The 21,117-nt window shown below is 40.5% G+C and overlaps 1 protein-coding gene across 4 annotated transcripts in view; it reads right to left on the reverse strand.

Moving 5' to 3' along the window:
• The window catches only part of emc2 (ER membrane protein complex subunit 2), a 123,263-nt gene that overhangs the window by 88,509 nt on the left and 13,637 nt on the right, over nucleotides 1–21,117 (reverse strand). For all 4 annotated transcript variants that reach the window (XM_059973343.1, XM_059973336.1, XM_059973359.1 and 1 more), the window contains exon 2: nucleotides 20,347–20,460. In XM_059973343.1, coding sequence (XP_059829326.1) covers nucleotides 20,347–20,460 — 114 coding nt within the window. The remainder of the gene's footprint in view (nucleotides 1–20,346; nucleotides 20,461–21,117) is intronic.

The raw sequence follows: 21,117 nt of genomic DNA on the forward strand, positions 1-21,117 counted from the left end.
TGGGAAAAAAATTTACAAACGGTTAATTCTTCTTCTTCTATATGTGCTAAACATGCTTTAATACAATTTAAGGTTGTACATAGAGCTCATATGTCTAAAGATAAGCTTGCTCGGTTTTATTCTCATGTTAATGTGACAGATGTCATTTAGATGTGGCTTCATTGACCCATATGTTTTGGTCATGTCCTACCTTACATAATTACTGGAAGGACATATTTGCCACCATTTCCTCAGTTTGAAATATTGATTTACAACCTCATTCCATTACTGCAATTTTTGGTATACCAAATGAAGATGATAGTCGACTCTCCCCTTCAATTAGACGAATGATTGCCTTTGTAACATTAATGGCCAGGAGATCTATATTACAAAATTGGAAAGAAATAAATCCTCCTACCACATTTCAGTGGCTCTCTCAAACTATTTCTTGTTTAAGCTTAGAAAAAATTAGAAGTACTATTTTTGATTCATCAATTAAATTTGAAGAAACTTGGGGACCGTTCATTCGACACTTTCATATGAATTAATTTGACTTCTTCCAGACCTTAACTCTTATTATTCTTGTTCTGGTATGGAGTTCCGGAGTTGTTGACACTATCATATACTTATAAAATATTATTATTGCCCATGTTAGTATAGGTTTATTTTTTTTTAATTATTTCCTTAAATATACATTTTTCCTATATTTTACATTTTTTTTTCTTTTGATGATTATTTTTAATCTTTTCATGTAATCAATATAGATTAGATTGATATTGTATGATCCTTTTTCGCTGAGTTTAATAAGATATTGTTATCTTGTTACCAACTTAATTTCAAATCTATTGTATTCATAACCTATTTAATATAATATTATGTTATGTTTTTTTTTAAAAAACTAATAAAAAGATTGAAAAAGAAAGAAAGAAAGGAGGCTGTCAGGAAATCTAAGAGGTTTAAGATTGAGAGCCATTGATAGAGTACACAAGACAATATCTTGACGGGCAATAAGATTGAGAGACAGTGATAGAGTACACAAGACAAGAGTTGAAAAATCTAATACCAGGAGTGCATTTAAGGTAAGAGGGAGTAATTTCAAAGGAGTTGTGAGTAGCAAGTTATTTTTACACAGGGAGTGGTGGGTGCTGAGAATACACTACGGCTGGTGGTAGAGGCGATTATATTATGGACTTTTGAGAGGCATTTAGATAGGCACATGAATGTGAGGAATGTGAAAGGATATCGACATTGTGTAGATAGAAGAGATGAGGATAGCTAGCAATTTGATTACTAATTTAAATGGTTCAGCACAACCTTGCTGAATGGCCTGTGCTGCGCTGTTCTATGTTCCAGAGCACTCATGCAAGACCATACAGGACTGTAACATAGCAGAGTTTGTGGTGCTGAGAGAGTGCAGCAGACACGGAGTCTTGCTCACTGATTCATGAGATACTGCTTAAGCACATTGTTATTCTTGTTTAATTTCAGTGAACACTTGAGCCGCGGCATTTTTATGTGATTCCTCATTTTACTACTCTTCTTTTGCTCTTTTGGGATTTATCTTCATTTCCTGCTTGCTATTTTACTGTGTGTTGATGGCTGAATGAAAAAGATACACAGACCCACATCAGAAACAAAAGGCTTCATAAACTTTTATGTTGGAACAGAAGTTTGATAGACACTATGGATGAATCAAAGCAGACAAATGTGAAGTGGTTCACTTTGATATGTCAAATTTGAAGTCAGAATATAATATTAATCGTAGGGCTCTTAGCAGTGTGGAGGATGTGTGGTCTGTATCGATAGGACACTCAAAGCTGCCGAGCAGGCTGAGAGTGTTGCTAAGGCGGCGTATGGTGTGTTGGCATTCATTAACCACGGGATTGAGTTCAAGAGCCAAGTTGAGTGAACTTGGCCTTTTCTCCTTGGAGCGATACAGGATGAGAGGTGCCTGAAAGAGGTGTATAAGATGATGAGAGGCATTGATTGTGTGAATAGCCAGAGGTTTTTTCCCCAGGGCTGAAATGGTTAACATGAGGGGGCATAGTTTTAAGGTGTTTGGAAGTAAGTACCGAGGGGATGTCAAGGGTAAGTTTTTCCAAATGGAGAGTGGTGGGTGCATGAAATGGTGGTGGAAGTGGATACAATAGGGTCTTTTAAGAGCCTCTTAGACTTGGGCCAAAGGGCCTGTGATGTGCTGTATATTTCTATGTTCCACGTTCTAAATCATGAACATGATGAGTGCAGAATAAACCGGTGTGAAAAACGCTGCAACGTGAACTTCATAAACAATTCTCAGAGTTGGCAATGGCTTTGCGACCTCAAAATAAATGAAGCAGTGGGCATGAAGACAACTCAGATTCCCAAAATACACGTGAACATCTGCACAACATGGGCACATAATAACATGGAATACAATCTCAAATTGCTTGAATGTAATCATAATGCGGAAAAAAATAGGTTTGATCTGAGGGTTGAGATTCTAAATTGGAGAAAGACTAATTTTGATGGTATCAGAAAGGATCTGTCATGTCTGAAATGGGACAGGTTGTTTTCTAACAAAGGTGTACTTGGCAACTGGGAGGCTATCAAAGTGAAATTTTGAGAGTACAGAGCTTGCACATGCCTGTCAGAATAAAAGGTAAAGATAACAGGTTAAGGGAACCTTGTTTTCAAGCCATATTGAGGCCCTTGCTGGGGTAAAAAAAGAGTTGCACAGCAGGTAGGAACAAATGGGGGACTTAAGGAGTATAAGAAATGTAAATGAACACTTAAGAAAGAAATCAGGAGGGCCAAAAGAAGGCAAGAGGTTGCCCTCACATACAAGGTGAGGGATTCTATAGATAAGTTGCCAGCAAAAGGGTTGCAAGGGACAAACTGACTCTCTGGAAGATCAGAATGGTAATCCATGTGTGGAGCCAGAAGAGATGGGAAGATCTTAAAATAATTTTTGCATCTGTATTTACTAAGGAGATGAACGCAGAGTTTATAGAAGTGAGGCAAAGCAGCATCAACTTCATGGACCTTATACAGTTAGAGGAGGAAGTTCAAAGGTACAATTTAATGTCAGAGAATTGCATACAATTTCACGGATGGTTTTCTTCACAACCATCCGTGAAAACAGAGGAGTGCTCCAAAGAATGAACGACAGTTAAATGTTAGAACCCCGAAGTCCCCCCAGCTCCCCCCTCCTGCACGTAAGCAGCAGTGAGCAACAATTCCCCCCCCCCCACTGGCAAAAAAAGAATCAGCACTGCTACCAATCACTCAAGTGTGAGCAAAGCAATAGCCCAATTAGCCCAAAGACTTCGCATTTTACCCAGTATTCAAAATACCACAGGTTCTCTCTCTCCCTAACAAGGGAGAAAGAGGCGTCTCCATTTTCCCAGCGAGTGGGGAGGCACAACAAACAACTCGCTGGTTTACGACGGTAAAAGTCCATTACATCGCTTTTGCTGTCTTGAGGCAAGTTAGGGTGGATAAATTCACAGGGCCTAACAAGGTGCTCCCTCAGACCCTGTGGAAGACAAGTGCAGAAAATGCCTGGGCCCTAGCAGAGATATTTAAACCATCCTTAGTGACAGGTGGAGTACCAGAGGATTGGAAGATAGCTAATGTTCCACTGTTTAAGATAGGCTCTAAAAAAATAAACCAAGAAATTATAGGCCAGTGAGCCTGACACCCTTAGTGGGAAAATTGAAAACCAAATATACAACTATTTGGATTAACATACACTGACTAGGGATAGTCAGCATGACAGGTTGTGTCTAACCAGATCAACCATTTGGATGATAATATGGTTAACTGGATCAGCAAATTCATGATAACACCAAGATTAAGGGTGTAGTGGGAGGCAAGGAAAAACTATCAGTTTGCAGCTTTTTAGAGCAGCTTGTGGTTGAACCCATTAGGGGAAAACACAATACTGGACTGTGTGTTATACAATGAACCAGATTTGATCAGGAGGCTTAAGGTAAAGGAATCCTGAGGAGGCGGTGATCATAAGAAGACAGAATTCACTTTGCAGTTTGAGAAGCTAAAACTAGATGCATCAGTATTACAGCGGACTAAAAAGAATTACAGAAGAAGGAGAGGAGCTGGCCAACGTTGATTAGAAGGGAACACTGGTAGTGAGGATGACAGAACAGCAACGGCTGGAGTGACTGGGAGCAATTTGAAAGGCGCAGGAAAATACATCCCTAACATGAAGTCATATTTTAAAGGGAGGATGAGGCTTGACAACTGAAGTCAACAATCCGCATAAAAGCAAAAGAGAGGGTATACAAGATAGCAAAAATTACTGAGAAGGTAGAGGATTAGGAAGTTTTTAAAAACCAGAGGGCAACTAAAAAAAAACCATAAAGAGATAAAAGACAAAATATGAAAGTAAGATAGCCAACAAAATAAAAGAATACCAAAAAAAAATCTCTCGTATAAAAAGTGAAAGAGAGACAAGAGTGGATATCAGACTGCTAGAAAATGATGCTGGTGGGGGCAAGGACATGGCAGGCAAACATAATAAGTATTGTGCATCAGCCTTCGCTGTGGAAGACATTAGCAGAATGGTAGCAATGCAAGAATCTCAGGAGGCAGAAGTGGCTGCAGTTGCTATTAACAAGGTGGTGTTTGGGAAACTGAGAAGTCTGAAGACCTGGACCAGATGGATTACACTCCACGATTTTGAAAGGGATAGCCCAAGAGATTGCAGAGGCATTATTAATGATCTTTCAAAATCACTAGATTCTGGAATGGTTCCAGAGGACTGGAAAATTGCAAATGTCACTCCACTCTTTAACTAGGGAGGGAGGCAGAAGAAGTGAAATTATAGGCTAGTTAGCCTGACTTCAGTGGTTGGAAAGATTTCATTGTACTTGAAGGCACACGACAAAATAGGCCAAAGTCAGCATGCCTTCCTTAGGGGGAAATCTTGCCTGACAAGTGCGTTGGAATTCTTTGAGGAAATAACAGACAGGATAGGCAAAGGAGAGTCAGTGGATGTTGTTTATTTGGATTTTCAGGAGGCCTTTATCAAGGTGTTGAACATGAAACTAATTAACAAGATAAAAGCTGAGTCTTTTACAGGAAAGATACAAGCATGGATAGACGATTGGCCAATTGGCAAGAGGCAAAGGATGTGAATAAAGGGGACCTTGCTAGTTGGCTCCCTGTGACTAGTGGTGCACACTGTTCCCTGTGCAGTGGTCGGTGTTGGGACTGCTTCTTTTCATGTTATACATCAATGATTTAGATCAAGGAATTGAAGACTTTGTGGCCAAGTTTGCAGATGATACAAACATAGTTGGAGGGGTAGGTAGTGTGAGGGAACAGGGTGTCTACAGAAGGACATAAATGAGCAAAGTGACAGATGAAATATAATGTAGAGAAGTGTATGGTCATGCACTTCGGTAGAAAGAAAAAGGCGTGGACTATTTTCTAAGAGGGAACAAAATTCAAAAATCAGATGTAAAGGGACTTGGGAGTCCTTGTGCAGGATTCCCAAGTGTTAAGAAAGGAAAATGCAATATTCACATTTCTTTCAAGAGGACTAGAATAAAAAAGCAAGGACATAATGCTGAAGCTTTATAAGCCATTGGTCAGATGGCACTTGGAATATTGTGAAAAGGTTTGGGCCCCTTATCTATGAAAAGGTGTGCTCACATTGGAGCGAGTTCAGAAAGTTTGTGAGAATTATCCCAGGAAGGAAAGGGTTAACATGTGTGCTGTGTTTGTTTGATGGCCTGTACTCAATGGGGTTTAGAAGAATTGGAGCGGGGGGGGGGGGGGGGGGGAGAAGAGAAGATCTCCTTGAAACCAATTGAATACAGAAAGATCTGGATAGAGTGGACGTGAAGAGGATGCTTCTGAAAGTGGGGAAGTCTTAAGACCAGAGGCCACAGTCTCAAAATAAAGGGACATCCATTTTGAAGAGATGAGAAAAAAAATTTTAGGCAGAGGGTGGCGAATCTGTGGAATTCATTGCTACAGGCAGCTGTGCAGGCTAAATCACTGGGTATATTTAAGGCAGAGGTTGAGTAGAAGGCCAGAGTTGATGCATGACACAAGTAGCCTCTCAAAACACTTAACAATGATAGAAAACACAGTCAGCAGGCAGCATTCATTAAGGCACATTATCTTGTTTTTCTCTTGGGTACTGGGATGATAGTGGTCTTTCTAAAGCATGAGGAAATCAGAGTCTGAAGCAGGAAGAGGGTAAAAATGTCTACAAATACTACCAGCTACTCCGTGCAGGATCTAAAGACATAGCCTGGGACAGCATTCAGGCCCAATGTTTCCCCAGGGTTTACCCCACAGACGTCTGCTCTTACAAACACAGCAGAGACTCTGGATTCAGGTGCACTGGAGACTACCAGGGTGAGTGGTGACATTCACATTCCCTTCTGTTCAAACCATGCATAGAATGTTAAACTCATCAGGGAGGGATGTGCTATAGTGGGCAATGCCGGCCGCCTTCGTTTTGTTATCAGTGATAGCATGCAAGCCCTGCCACAGCTGATGTCTAAGGAAGAATGCCAACTGCACATTTTCCTCCATGAATGCTGAGCTCATGTGTTGATCCAGATTTCTCGTGTCTCTGAGGGGCAAGATTTTTTTAAACATGTAAACAGGCACTTTAATAGCAAAAGCATGGGAGGTTATGATCCTAAGGTGAGCAGATGGAATTAATATTGATGGTGAGAAAGGTTTGCATGGATGTCATGGGCTCAAAGACCCATTTCTATGCTGCAACACTGTGGGATTTGGGAATGTTGTATTATTGAAGCTGATGTTTAGAGCCAAATACAACTTACTGGCCACTTTTTTAGGTACATCTTTTCATTAGTGCAAATATCTAGTCAGCTAATTATGTGGCATCAACTCAAAGCAAAAATGCATGCAGACTTGGTCAAGAGATTCAGTTAACATGCAGAACAAACATGACAAAGAAGAAATGTGACCAAGTCACTTTGATCGTGGAGTGATTATTGCTGCCAGTACAAGATGTACCTGGTAAGGTGGCTGCTGAATGTTTATATCCTTTCAGGTGGATGTGAAGGATTTCACAATATATCTGATATTTTTAAGAGCAGGGAATTCTCCCCATTGTTCTGAACAATGTGTGTCTTTCTGCTTAAGTTAACAAAACAGCTCACACATCACTTACTGCTGTCTGCAAGATCCATCTGTGCACTGGCTGACTGCAGAGATTCCCCCATTTCAAGTCACTATACAGCAAGCATGTAACTGGCTCTGGATATCCTGAAGTCATGAAAGATATATAGAAATCAAAGCCCTTTGTTTTAATAAAATCATATTACTTTACCCTTTGAGGTTTGTGACATATTTTGCTACACATTGTGTTATTCTATAACATCAAACACCAGAAGACATGCTTTTAAGGCTGGGTGGGGGGGGGGGGGGGAAGTTTAAAGGCAAAGTGGGGGCCAAGTTTTCCTCGTGAGAATGCAACTGTCTACATTGGCCAGATCAGTAATGGAAACAGGCATTTTCGTGGAGGCTTTTAGACATATGAATATGGAGAGAATGGAGAAATATGGATCGTACACAGGAAGAGGACATATAGCATAAATTAGCATCATGACTGGGACAACATGGTGGGCCAAAAGACCTTCCACTACTGTAGTGATCTATATTCTATAATAACAGAACACTATTGTCTTAAAATCAGGCCAAAACATTTATATTGAATAAGACAATGCCAAGTAAAACAAATATTTTGTGCCAATCTCCCTGCCTAATGAAGGAAGTACTTGAAACAGAGGGACAGTAATGAAAATCCAAAAGACTACTTCATAGTATTAGTGGCTGTGTTCATGAAGGAGAGCTTAAGCAGAATGAATGCATAGTTCAGTGAATGTAGAAGAATGAGCGGATATCTCATTGGAACATACAAAACTCCAAGGAGGTACAACAGGATAGGTGCAGGCCTATTACATGTCCCTCTTGCTGAGGCATTCAAAACCAGTGGTCAGTCATTCAAGACTGAGGTAAGAAATCACTTCACCGAGAGCAAGGCAAATCTGTAGAACTCTCTTATTCATGAATGTTTTTACAGTTCAGTATAGTGAGTACAGACAGAGAAATAGTGAGTGATAGATATGATGAGAATCAAGGGATACAGGGTTAGTGCAAGAAAATAATGTTGAAGATCAGTCAAATTCTCCATGAAGAGTACAGCAGGAGTGTAGGGACTGAATTGTCCACAGGGGCAATGTACAAATTTCCAGCTTCTGTCGCGAACACAGACTTTGAGCCTACACTCACTGGGGTTTAGGAGAATGAGGGAGTGATCTCTTTGAAACCTACTGAATATTGAAAGGCCGAGATAGTGGCCATGGAGAGGATGCTTCAAATGGGAACTTCTAGGACCAGAGCGCTCAGCCTCAGAATACAAGGATGTTCCTTTAGAACAGGGACGAGAAGTAATTCCATTAACCAGCAGGTGGTGAATCTGTGTAATCCATTGTCACAGACTTCCGTGGAGGCCAAGTTATCAGGTATATTTAAAGTGGAGTTTAATAGGTTCTTGATTAGTAACAGCAAAGGTTACGGAGAGCAGGCAAGGATTGAGAGGGAAAAATACATCACACATGGTGGAATGGTAGAACAGTCCTGATGAACTGAATAGTCTGGTTCTGTTCCTATATCTTATGGGTCTTATTAACTAAGCATGTTTAGATAATAAACGGATCGACTTTCAAACCAATATGACCAATAATGCAAGTCAATTATCAGGTTGACACTTGCCAACCAAAATAAGCAAGTGTTATTAGGTATAAAAGTACTATTAAAATAATATAATAGTTGGGTAATCCTCTCTACGATAACTTGATTGAAGTTTAAGTTTCTCTTAAAACTTGGTTCAGAATATTAGCATTTTAATGGACAGAACAAGCCATACCCAGTTTATATCAAGCATCCTTCACAAACGCCGAACTACTGAGTAAACTATGCACCCTGTACCTTAAACACTGAAGGTAAAGGCTGCATCTGAAGCAGTCAACAAGATACTGGAGGAACTCAAAGGGCCAGGAGAGAAAGGAACAGTCAACATTTTGGGTCAAGACATTCATCTTTGATACAGATTAAAGGTGTAGAGCCAAAACATTGTCTGTTCATTTTCCTCCACAGAAGCCTCCTAGCCCAGTGAGATCCTCCAGCATCTCGTCTGCATCTTAGCCACTGGCTACTAACCTGGTTGCTCCAGTTTTACAGATGTCACCTTAGATTGCAAAGTCCTAACAGCTTAATCCTTGTCCCACCACTGTGGTCTTCTTATGGCTCCTCTGGATTCTCATTTTGAACACTCCAGCACTGACAGCTACATCCTCAGCTAACAGGCCATCAGGACTGGAAAGTTCTCTTTTGATCTCCAGCTTTTTGTTTTAAAAAAAAACATCCAACATAAAACATGCTCCTTCACTTGACCTGAAACATGAACTGTTCCTTGCTCCATTGATGCTGCCTGGCCTGCTGAGGGTTTCAACATTTTCAGCAATAATTCGTACTAATACCTCTAGTGCAACTTTTTGAGCATTGGACTCCTGTAAAACTTGAGATATTTGGCTGCTCTATAATGGGTAGTTGCTGGCATTGCTACTGCAGCAATTATGCTTCATCAATTCTGACATCACAAATATAACATTTAGCTCCATTCCTAACACTTAGTCTGCTGGCGCAGGAGGAATGCAATGCTTAACTGCAAATAATTGAAGCCATTCAGTTTAAGAGGCAAATAGTGGGAATTTACATCCATTTAGTTAAATTACAAAAAAAAGAACATTTTCTTATAAACACATATTAGATGGTCAATGTCAGGTGAGGTCATGAAAGGAATAACTGGCAACGATTCTCAAAGAAAATTGTTTGTGCATGAACAGGGGAACAAAAAATGGAAATTTACCTTGTTAATTTGAATTTCAAATATCACATGTTATATATTGCTGGCATTGTGGAATCTATTTACAATTTTTTTGTCAAATAATTTATGGCATTGCTAACATTCTATCTCACCTTTCAACCATACAACTTAGATTGGTTATTAAAAAATTAAAAGTGCTGAATGTGATATTTAGAGCCGGAACCAGAAGTTTAATACATGTTCATATTTCCTTTTAGTATGAATAGCTGACTGACGGAACATCTCACAAATCCATCACTTGAGTTACAACACTTGTTAATGAATTTAACATTTCCAAGAAAAATGAAGATTGCAAGAGTAGAAAGGAGTTGAGTGAATCATCACAAAACCTCTGGAATCTTTCACCAATATATTGAAGTTTTATCAGAACCATATTACTTCTACTAACTTATCACAAAATGATTTTACACCACAATCGAATCAAAATTACCTTTATATACAAAACATGTGTTATGAGTACAATATAAATTTCTACATAAGCAGATCATGTGTAACACTGATTAACCAATAAACGTACAATTTATTAGCAAGCTCTTGTCCGAATTCTTTTTTGCTTTATTGTCACCAAACAATTGATACTAGAGCGTACAATCATCACAGCGATATTTGATTCTGCGCTTCACGCTCCCTGGAGTATTCTAAACACAGATTCTGGTCATGCTGGAAATCTGGAGCAATATACACAAAATGCTGGAAGAAATCAGCCAATCACAGAGTACCTATGCAGGGGAATAAACAATCAATGTTTCAAGCAGAAATCCTTCATCAGGATGCAGCCCGACTTGCTGAGTTCCTCCAGTATTTTACTTGTTGCTCTACATTTCCAGCAATTGCAAAATATCTTGTGTTTAAGTGAAAATAAGCAGCTTTCTGAAACCTGCCTAACCACCAGAGATACATACACATCAACTTTGGTTTTAAAACCCTTGTTTGGCATTCAAAATTAATAAATCTGAGGCATTTTTTCCAACTCAATTCCACATCCTTGGCTCAGTGGATGAAACACATCCAAGCTGAGGGTGGACATCCCTCTTCAGGTACTTGAGTACATTATCTGGGTTAGCCAGGCAGTACTATAACAGTACAAAACACTCCTTCAATTCAGAAATCTGTCTTTTTTCCTTAGTAGACAAAAATAATCAAGGCACTGTTTTGAAGAGCTGGAAACTGCTTCCAAGTCAATATCTATCCAAGTTTACTGAAATATATCACAATCTGTTTCTGGGAGCTTGATTTGTTTACTTACATCACAACAATCACCACACCTTCATTGATTGTAAACCACTACCAACCTAATGACGAACTTAGGGAGGTTTGACATGAATTACGGCAGGGGATACAAGTCCCAATTAACAGAGGCATGGGAAGGAGTGGTGGTGGGTTCCAGCATCAATTGTTGGGTGTGCAGGACAGGAACTGTAAATGCACTTGGAGAGGATGATAAACTGGATTGCAATCAGCTGCTGGAATGGTATGGGGCCCAAGCCCACAATTGATACAAGGGACTATTGCAGACAACTTCAATATTTCAATTGTACCTAATAAAAACCCCACAAGGTCTGATTTTTTTCTCTGCAATCAAACTCAATGCTAGCAAAAAATTCAACCTTTCAAAATTTACATCTTCAGTCTCACATTGCTTCAGGAATGCCATAGATGGTTTTTAAAATTACCTTTCCTCTGTGAAGTCAGAAGCATGTATGTTTGCAAATAGCTGCATAATGTTCAACTCCATCAGATTATGAAGCAACAAATAGTAAGACCCAGAGGACATTCAGGAACAGGCTGATGCGGAGCAAGCAACACTGGAGTCACACAAGAGTCAGGATATAACCCATTAATTGGACATTGTGTTTAAAGGATGTGGTGTAACAGTAGATTATTTAAATTTAGTTGTACTTTACAAAATTGAAATGAATACACTCCTCGTCTGATGTCTTTGATACCCAATTTTAACAAAAACTAAAACCATTCCACTGAAAATATTAGAAAAGACTAAAATCCCTTTATAAACAAAAACAAGGTAGAAAAATAAAGGCCACATAGAAGTTTAGCTTTTGCACCAAATGATGGAGAGGCTTCAGGGACAATGTAGCTCTTTTTTCAGGTTCTTATTTTCACTACAAAACAAAGCATTCAATTTATTCAGCATCATGTTAAAACATGGCACTGGAATTGGATCTAATAAAAATGTACTGCACCTCAGCAAACTACAGCACCTAAATGCTGGGTCATTCCCTGGCACATATTGGTTGCAATTTACCAGCTGCTGCACAATCTTAAGAGTTGCAAATAGGATTAAAGACATGCAGTCAATTGCAAACATACCCACTTCTGATTTTGCCAGAGAGAGGCCACATGGTAGGTCAAGATGGCTGAGCCAAGGGTAACTACCCAAAGGAACTCTTGCTTCAATGTCCTGAAGTTGGGAAGATTGGCCTTCACAACCAGCACTATATTCCTTCTGTTAAATGGGACTCCAGACAGTAGATCCCACTGGATTCAGTTCTATTAGGAGGCTCCTTGGTGCCTTGACTTTAGGGATAGCACACATACCTCACTGGCAATATCCAAACTGTAAGTAGTGGCATTACTTGACACTACTGTCAACGATGCTTTCAATCAGTAGCACAACAATAAAGGGTTGGAAACCATCTGGATTAGGTCTGCCCTGAATTCTGTACCCAGGAATATTTAGACAATTTTCCATTTTATTGGGAAGATGCCAGATAAACTGGGAAAGCTTGGCTGTAAAGGCCACAAAAATCCAGTACCATGGCCAAGCTGGCCTCAGAGGTTTTATCGTATCCAAAAAACACAAAGGGTTTGCTTTAGGCACTTCCTCCTCCCATTACTGTTGAACAACTCACAAGCTGATGCAGAAGGATAAAAGAGCTTTGAGTTGATCCAATGGTCGAGAACAAAAAAAGAAAAGTAAGAGTAGCCTGCTCTGCCATTCAATGAGACCACAGCTGATCTGGTTGTGGACTCTGCCCCACCCATCTTTCTTGACCCCATAACCCTTAATTCCTCTGCTGTGCAAAAAAATCTGTGTCTTAAATATATTTAGTGAGGTACCCACTTCTGCTTTCCTGGGCAGACAATTCCAAAGATTCAGCAGTCTCTAAAAAAAATAGTTTCTCCTCATCATTGCTATCCTAAACCTATTCCCCCATGTCCCACATTCCTAGTCTCACCCACCAGTGGAAATTTGCTCCATATTTTCTATACTTTTCATAATTCTGTAAGCTTCTACAAGATTCCTCTCATTCCTCTGAATTCCAGCAAGTATAATCCCAGGTGACCCAATCTCTCCTCATGGGCTAAACCCCTCATGCCCAGAATCAACCTGGTGAACCTCCTCTCCAAAGCCAGCATATCCACCTTGGGCTCCACGGTAGCATAGCACTGAGTGCATTGCTATTACAGCTCGGGGCGTTGGAATTCAGGGTTCAATCCTGATGTCCTTTGCAAGGAGTTTAAATGTCCTCCCCATAGAATCTGGGTGCTCCAGTTCTCCACCACCACCCACCCCCCACCCCACCCCAACATACTGGTTAGTAAATTAACTGGTCATTGCAAGTTGTCCTGTGATCAGGCTAGGGTTAAGTGCCGGTGGCGTGGCTTGAAGGGCCAGGAGGGCCTATTATGCGCTTCACCTCTAAGTAAATAAATCTTTCCTCAAATAAGGAAACCAAAAGTGATCTGTGATTACTTTAATGTTTAACAACAACACAAGAGGTTCGGCAGATGCTGGAGATTTTACTGTTTATTCAATTTTGTTTTGTTACTTTTTTATCTAGGCATCACAAGCAAAGCAAGCATTAATTGACTATCCCTAATTACTCTTGAAACAGAATCAGGTTTATTATCACTGGCACGTGACGTGAAATTTGTTAACTTAGCAGCAGTTCAAAGCTGCCAGTGAGAAGGTGCCAGTGAGGCATGTTTTAGAAAAACTACAGTCCCTCAGGCCCAACACAGCAAATAGCAAACAGTTGGACCCAGCAAACAGTAAAACAACCTTTGATATTCCGCCATGTCAGGACAGTGCACAACTTGGAAGTAAACTTAGGTGGAGGTACTTCAATGCACCTGGAAAGCTTTGCAGGCTTGGCGATTGGTAGTAGACTAACTGTAGTGTATTTTGCAGACAGAACAGCCTGCAGCTACTGTGTCCCAATAAAGGGAATACATGTTAATGATGGTTGATGGGTACCAGTAATAAGGAAAGTTTTGTTCTGGAGATTGTTCAGACTCTTGACTTTATGGGAACTGTACTCAATCCAGGTAAGTGAAAAGTATCCAATCACAATACTGATCTGGACCTTGTAGATGGTGGAAAGACTTTAGGGCATCAAGGAGGACAATAACCGCTGCTGGATACTGAACATCTGACCTGCTTGAGTAACCATACTGTAAGCTGTTCATTTCAGCTTTTCATCAGCTGCAGGACTTGGCAATGGTTATGTCATGGAACATCAATAGGTGATTAGATTCTGTCTTGTTGGAGATGGCCTTTGCCTGTATTTTTGTCTCATACACGGCATCACTTATTAGCCCATACCCGAATGTTGTCCAGGTCTTTCTGCACATTACATACAATCAAACATCCCCACTCCTGGAAAAAAGCTCACTGATGATGTAACTGAGGTTGTTTGGGCCTAGAACACTTGTAGTGATGTCCTGAAGCTGGAATGATTGATCTGACAGCCACATCCTTTGTGTGAATGCAAAGGTGCCACACCTGGTTACATAGTCTCGATGTCACAGGCAGTTTCTCACATCTCACCTCCAGAATTGTGTGCTTGATGTTTCAATCCAGGCTGTGATGAGGTCTGGAGCAAAGTGGCCCAGACAGTAACACAAAGGGACATCTGAGAGTGGGCTTTTAGTCGTGGCGACTTCAACTTCTGTCACTTTGCTCATGCTGGAGCCAACAGATTAACAGTGAGCAGTTGGATTGTATGTCTACTCAATCCACGAGTTAGGCAGTGGCTTTGCCACAACATCTTATTTTGCTGGTGCTGCTCCCACCATGGCTCTCTGCACTTCTCAGCGAAACCCAGTTGATCACAGTCACGTGGCAGGTTACAATATTACAGACTGTCCTGAAATAGATTTCTGTTTCTGACATTCACCAGGATGACAATTTTTGAGCTCCCAGATATGCTGACATATAGCTCACTTAGGAGTATCTTGCCAATGTCAGCTCAGGTTTATATCATCTCATTATTCCAGTTCCTCAGGCTTACCGAATGTTTGTTTTTGTTAGTCGAGACATAGACTTCAAAAGTCAAGAGGGTAAGTTGAAACTTTATAGAAGTTTGGTTAGGCCACATCTGGAATATTGCATACAGTCTAGTTTCCCCACCATAAGGAGGGTGTTGAGGTTTTGGAGAGGGTGCAGAAGAGGTTTACCAGTACGCCACCTGGTTTAGAGGGCATGTGCTGGATAAACCTGTGTTGTTATCTCTGGAGAGGTGGAGGCTGAAGGGAAGTCTGATAGAGGTTTATCAGATTATGAGAAACAGGAAGCATCTGCTTCCCAGGGTGAAATGTCTAATCCCAGAGGGAATGCATTGAGGGTGAGAGGGGGTAGGTTCAAAGAGGATGTGAGGGGCAAGTTTTTTTTAAACTCAAGAGTGGTGATAACTGGAATGCACTGCCTGATATGGTAAAGGCAAATATGTTAGAGGCTTTCAAGAGATGTTTGAATTGGCACATGAATAGGAGGAAGGTAGAGGGATATGGACATCTTGCAGGTGGGCAGGATTAGGTCTTCGGGGTTTTTTTTGATTGAGCTAGTTTGGCACAACACTGAGGGCTGAAGGGCTTGTTCCTGTACTGTATTGTTCTATGTTCTACATCCTAATAACAGATAAATAAGAGTACAATATAAAGAAACAGATTATTTACCTAAACACAAAGTACACTGCAGATGCTGTGATCAAATCAACACGTAAACAAGCTGGATGAACTCAGCAGGTCGGGCAGCATCCGTTGGAATGAGCAATCAATGTTTCGGGCCGAGACCCTTCGTCAGGACTGACAAAAGGTCTTGGCCTGAAACATTGACTGCTCGTTTCAACAGATGCCGCCCGACCTGCTGAGTTCATCCAGATTATTTACCTCCTTAGTAGAAAGGCAGCAGGTAAATGGGAAAACAAATTAAACATTAGCCTTCATGACAAATGTGAAGGAGAATAAAACTAAGGAAGTGATGATAATATTACAGGACAATGGTGAGACTGCACCAGTGTTCCATTAGAAGATGAAATAAGGAGGGCTTTGCTGGCACTGAAGGTTCAGAGATGGCTTCCTGGATTGATACCTGGGATGAAGGAGCTGCGTAAACAAGGATGGTTGAGCAGCAATTAACTGGATATTAGACAATAAGTGACCAGTTGCTTGGGCTGCTGCTATTCACAAACCTGGTGCAAACCCCTGCCTTACACTGATGCTCTGGCAGCAAAGAATCATCCACTGTGAACAGGCTGTCCAGAAGGCTTATGTTGAGTGGCTGAAGCAAACAATGCACTTGCACATTGCTTGAGATGTGGGGCTCAGATATACTGTCAGTTCCCGGAAATGGATCACACTCAGCCTGGCCAGCACAGTATGTGTGGACCATCGCCAAGAACAAGCCCTATGTGTTGACAGACTGTCTCTCTCATCAACTCCTATTGGATGTAGTGGAAGCCTCCTTGACTACACAGTTGCTGCCAGCCCAGAGGTGTCTCTATGATAAATAAGCCCTCCCAGGTTTCCCTATCGTAGTATGTATGGGTGATACAACTGCTGCATGGGCACCTATCAAGGTCAAAGCAGATGCCTTTTATACAACACAGTGGAATAGGCATCTAAGTGTTTGAACTCCAGGTCCAATGATAACGAATCAGTCATCTCCACGCAAGGTTAGCAAGGTACCAGTGTATACAGTAGTAATATCAAACATGAGGCATGTTTGCAGGAACTTGACATCCAGAAAGATCCCATGAGAATAAGCCAACTATAATTTAATTTAATGAATGCAATAAAGAACTCCTGCCAACAACAGTTTGGTTTGTGATTATTTCTTGGCTTGACCTGATAGCTTACCTGGAGTCAACCACACGAACAATCTTCCAAGTTTTAATAAATTGGAAACTTCGGCATTTAGCTAAGTGCAATAGCAATTTTTTTTTTTTGCAAAATACAAACTTGCAAAACATAATATTGTTTTCTACTAAGGACGGCGTAACCACATCAAAAAAATGATCTTTGGAAGCCTGTAATAGCCTCATTTAATTGTGGTGCTATGTATCATCAGACTGTACACCCAAAAAGAAACTTGGCATCCAGATGTTCAGCTTACTCTGCAGACACAAAAATCACTAGAAAACAATTGTTTCAGCTATAAAAGACTGCCTTAAGTTAAGTTCCAGATGATGAGGCAATGTAATTGTACACAGGAATTTCCTCTTCTAGGGATTTCCTGTGGGATGGTAGCTGAAATTCCACTTTCAATCTTTCATGTAGATGGAGTTTCTAACTTCAGTTGATGTACATTTTTTAAATCAACATCTGAATACCAACCCTTCCTTGGAGTCTGCAGACTAATAATACTTAGCACCACAATAAAATTAAATGAGGCTGTTAAAGCACCTTATCAACTTAAAGCAGCAAAGAAAGCCAAACTAAACCAAGAAAGGCCATCTTCCCACACTGCAGATCAAGCGTTGATTCAAACGCAATAGCACATTGGGTGGTCTCAATTACTACCTTATCTCCAGCTTTCTTTCAAAGGAGGCATTAAACCAAGGCAGTATCTATCAGTGCAGGTGGATATAATTTGAAGTACAGGAAGGATTTCCCTGATGTTTTGATCACATTCCACATCCAACCAACATCACCAAAACAGATGCTATCTGTGGGAGCTTGCTGTGCGCAAAGTGGCTACCACATTTCCTAGATTTTGACTTTGATGACACTTCAAAAGTATAAAAGTGCTTTGGGATGTACTGAGATAATAAATGTTACCAAAGTCTTTTCAAATGAGAAAAATGGAATGGGACAGATCCTTTCAGATTGTTAATGAAAATGTTAGCCTGCTCCTGCAGAAACCCATCCATATTCGATTTGAAATTCTGAGCTTTGACAGCGTGCTCAAGATTCCTGCCTCATGAAAGCAGCCAATGTTATCAAGGACCTCTCCCATCCTAGTCGCTGTCTCTTTTCCCTTCCTATTGGACAGAAGATACTGAAACTTAAGTGCATGTGCCACCAGGGTTAAAGAAATCTTCTTGGTTCTATCTCACTTATCAGACTCTTGAAAATACCTGGCGTATGCTAAAAGACAAACTCTTGATCTCCCCAACCACCTCATCATTGCCCTTGCATTTAATTTGTCTATCTGCACTGCACCCCTCTCTGTAACATTTTCCATTCTGTTTTCCTTTGCACTACATTGAGATATTTAAGACATGATCTGTCTAAATGGCATGCAAACAAAACTGTACCTCAGCACATAACATTTCTGATCATAGGTCCTTTATAAAATGAATCAGAAAAAAATAAATTACTCAAGGTCAAACTGTAAAATCTGAAGGATTTTTTTGTTGACAACACCAGCAAACTTTAATCTATAAATTTTATAATAAGTTAAAGCAAGACAAAGTGAGATAGAGATAAATAGAGGAAGGAATGTATTCAGTTCAGTTCATTGTCATTTAGAAACCACAAATGCAATGCAGTTAAAAAAAAATGAGACAACGCTCCTCCAGAATGATGTCACAAAAGCACATGACGAAACAGACTACACCAGAAAATCCACATAACGTTTGGCAATCCCCAAATCCAGAGTCCAGAGAGGCTGCTGAGTATTAATATCTCGCTACCATCTTAGCACGTTCCCCGGAAAGGAGCTCCAAATCCACCAGACAAAACAAGACCAAAAACTAAAGCTACAAGACCTGCACAAAACCACATAGTTACAACAGTGCAAACAATAGCATAATTGATTAAAAAAAAAATACAGACCATGGGCACAGTAAAAATAGTCCAAAGATGTTAAAAGACTATAAGTTCGTAAGAAACCACCACACAGTTTCCACAAGTCCTCAGAGTCCCGATAGACTCGTCATCCCATGCAGACGGCAGAAGGGAATACCCCCGCTATGGACTTACATGGCGCTACCGGACTCAGCCTCATAGACGCAAACCCAGCCTCGCAGACACAGCACACAGTGAAAGCGCCCCAACCACAGCAGACTCCGAGTCTGTCAAACCTCTGACCATCCCCTCCGGCACAGCTTCTCCAAGCACCATCCTCTGCCGAGTGTATTAAGACACCCCCGCCAACGGCCACCAGCAACGCAACCCCGAGGACTGGGGGGGCCTGTTCTTCTCAGCAGAGACCCGGACCTCACAACAGCATCAGCAATGAAGAGGGCCTTCCTGGAGATTCCCAGATGTTCCTCCGTGCTCCCACGTCCGTCTTCCATCAGATTAGGATTGCGCACGGCACCCCACTTAACAAATAACAGATATCAACTCCGGAGTGACCGCTGCAAGCTGGGTCACACCGCCATCTTGGAACATCAATGTACAGCTTCATTTACTTTAATATTCAGTAAAGTAGTATTTTTTTAGTTTTGAAGCCTGCTACCAACCTGGCAACAAACATTCAATCTATTGCACCTGCACCAGCTCTTAAATCGAACTTTGGTGTTTTTTTCATCCACTCATTTTTCAAGATAGGAGTATTGCCGGCAAAGGAAACATTTGCTATCCATCGCTACTTGCTTCCAGACAGAGTGGATTGCTAGGTCATGTCAGAGGACATTTAAGAGTCGATCACATTACTGTGAGACTGAGGTAACATATAGGGCATTCAAGGATGGCAAATTCCATCTTTGGAGTACAAAATGAACCAAATACGTATGTGTTAATAACAATCTGTTAGTTCTGTAGTCATCATCCAGGACTAATTTTTTTTCATCCCTCTCCCCTGACTTATCCTACAGTCTTTCTTTTCAAAATCTCACTGTATAAAAAAATTCTTCTAACTATCCTCTGCTTCTTTTCCCAAATATTTTAGACCTGTCTTCTCTGGTTACCAGTGCAAACTAACACCTTATTTGTTCCATCATCATTCCTCATCTGTCAACACAAGCTAATTCAAAGTTGGCTCTGAAATCATTAAGGGATAAGAAAATTAAATATTTAATAATTTTAGGGTGAGTCTACACTTAAAGGAAATGCTCCAATATATACCATATAATCCCATCAGAAATGAAGTGCAAATGTACATGAATTTACAAAATAATTAGTCTCTTCAGTGCCAGTTTATTCCAAAATTTGTCAGTTTGGAATAACCACTACCAAGGTTTTAGTGAACTGTGTTACTAGTCCCAATCCTATTGTACCAGTAGCTCTATACTCACTATCATCTCCGAGTTTTGAAGCATAATCATTGATCAACTCTTCACCGACATCAGCGATCTGTTCACTATTCCGGTAGTTCTCATCTCGCCATTTTCTCAACTTGTCACGCATTTCTGAAAATAAAAAGCACAGGAAAAATTTGGCCCAAGCAACAAAGAAAGATTTCAATTGTATGGTGTAAAATCTATTGGACTAGGGTCTGTGGAGACCTAAATGTATGCAATGACATGAGAGCAATAACTTTCTCAACATTATCATTAAGTATGAACATGACAAGCCCATGGACAGGACTGTTCAGAGTTAAATTCTCATTTTGACCCAATTCCTTCCAGCAAATGATGTTGCAGCTTTTCACAGCTGAGGTACTTCCCAATCTTTACCTTGTGAACAACAGTGCTGGTTTTGCAAACAGACAAAATACTCGAGTCGTGATAGAATCGACAGCAGAGGGACACAGATCTTTAGACTGTGCACCTCCTCCCCGGTCCCCAGTCAGACAACAATGCAAAGACCCCAATCGTAACAGTAATCTTGATTCCCCAATGAAGAACAATGGCACAGTATAGCAATAAATTCTTGTTCACTGGTTATGGTGGCACTGGTGAGACAAGCATTTATTGCCGATTTCTAGATGTCAATGTGTTCACGAGCTGCCTGCTTATCGATACACAAAGATAATCCAGCTGTGCAATTTCTAATACTGTCACAGTAACAATAAGGAGCAACTGAAATTCTTCCAAGTTGGTGAAATATATGATGGAAGACAACTT

The sequence above is a fragment of the Hypanus sabinus genome, chromosome 1 (genome assembly GCF_030144855.1).
Source record: "Hypanus sabinus isolate sHypSab1 chromosome 1, sHypSab1.hap1, whole genome shotgun sequence".
In the NCBI taxonomy this organism is placed as follows: domain Eukaryota; kingdom Metazoa; phylum Chordata; class Chondrichthyes; order Myliobatiformes; family Dasyatidae; genus Hypanus; species Hypanus sabinus.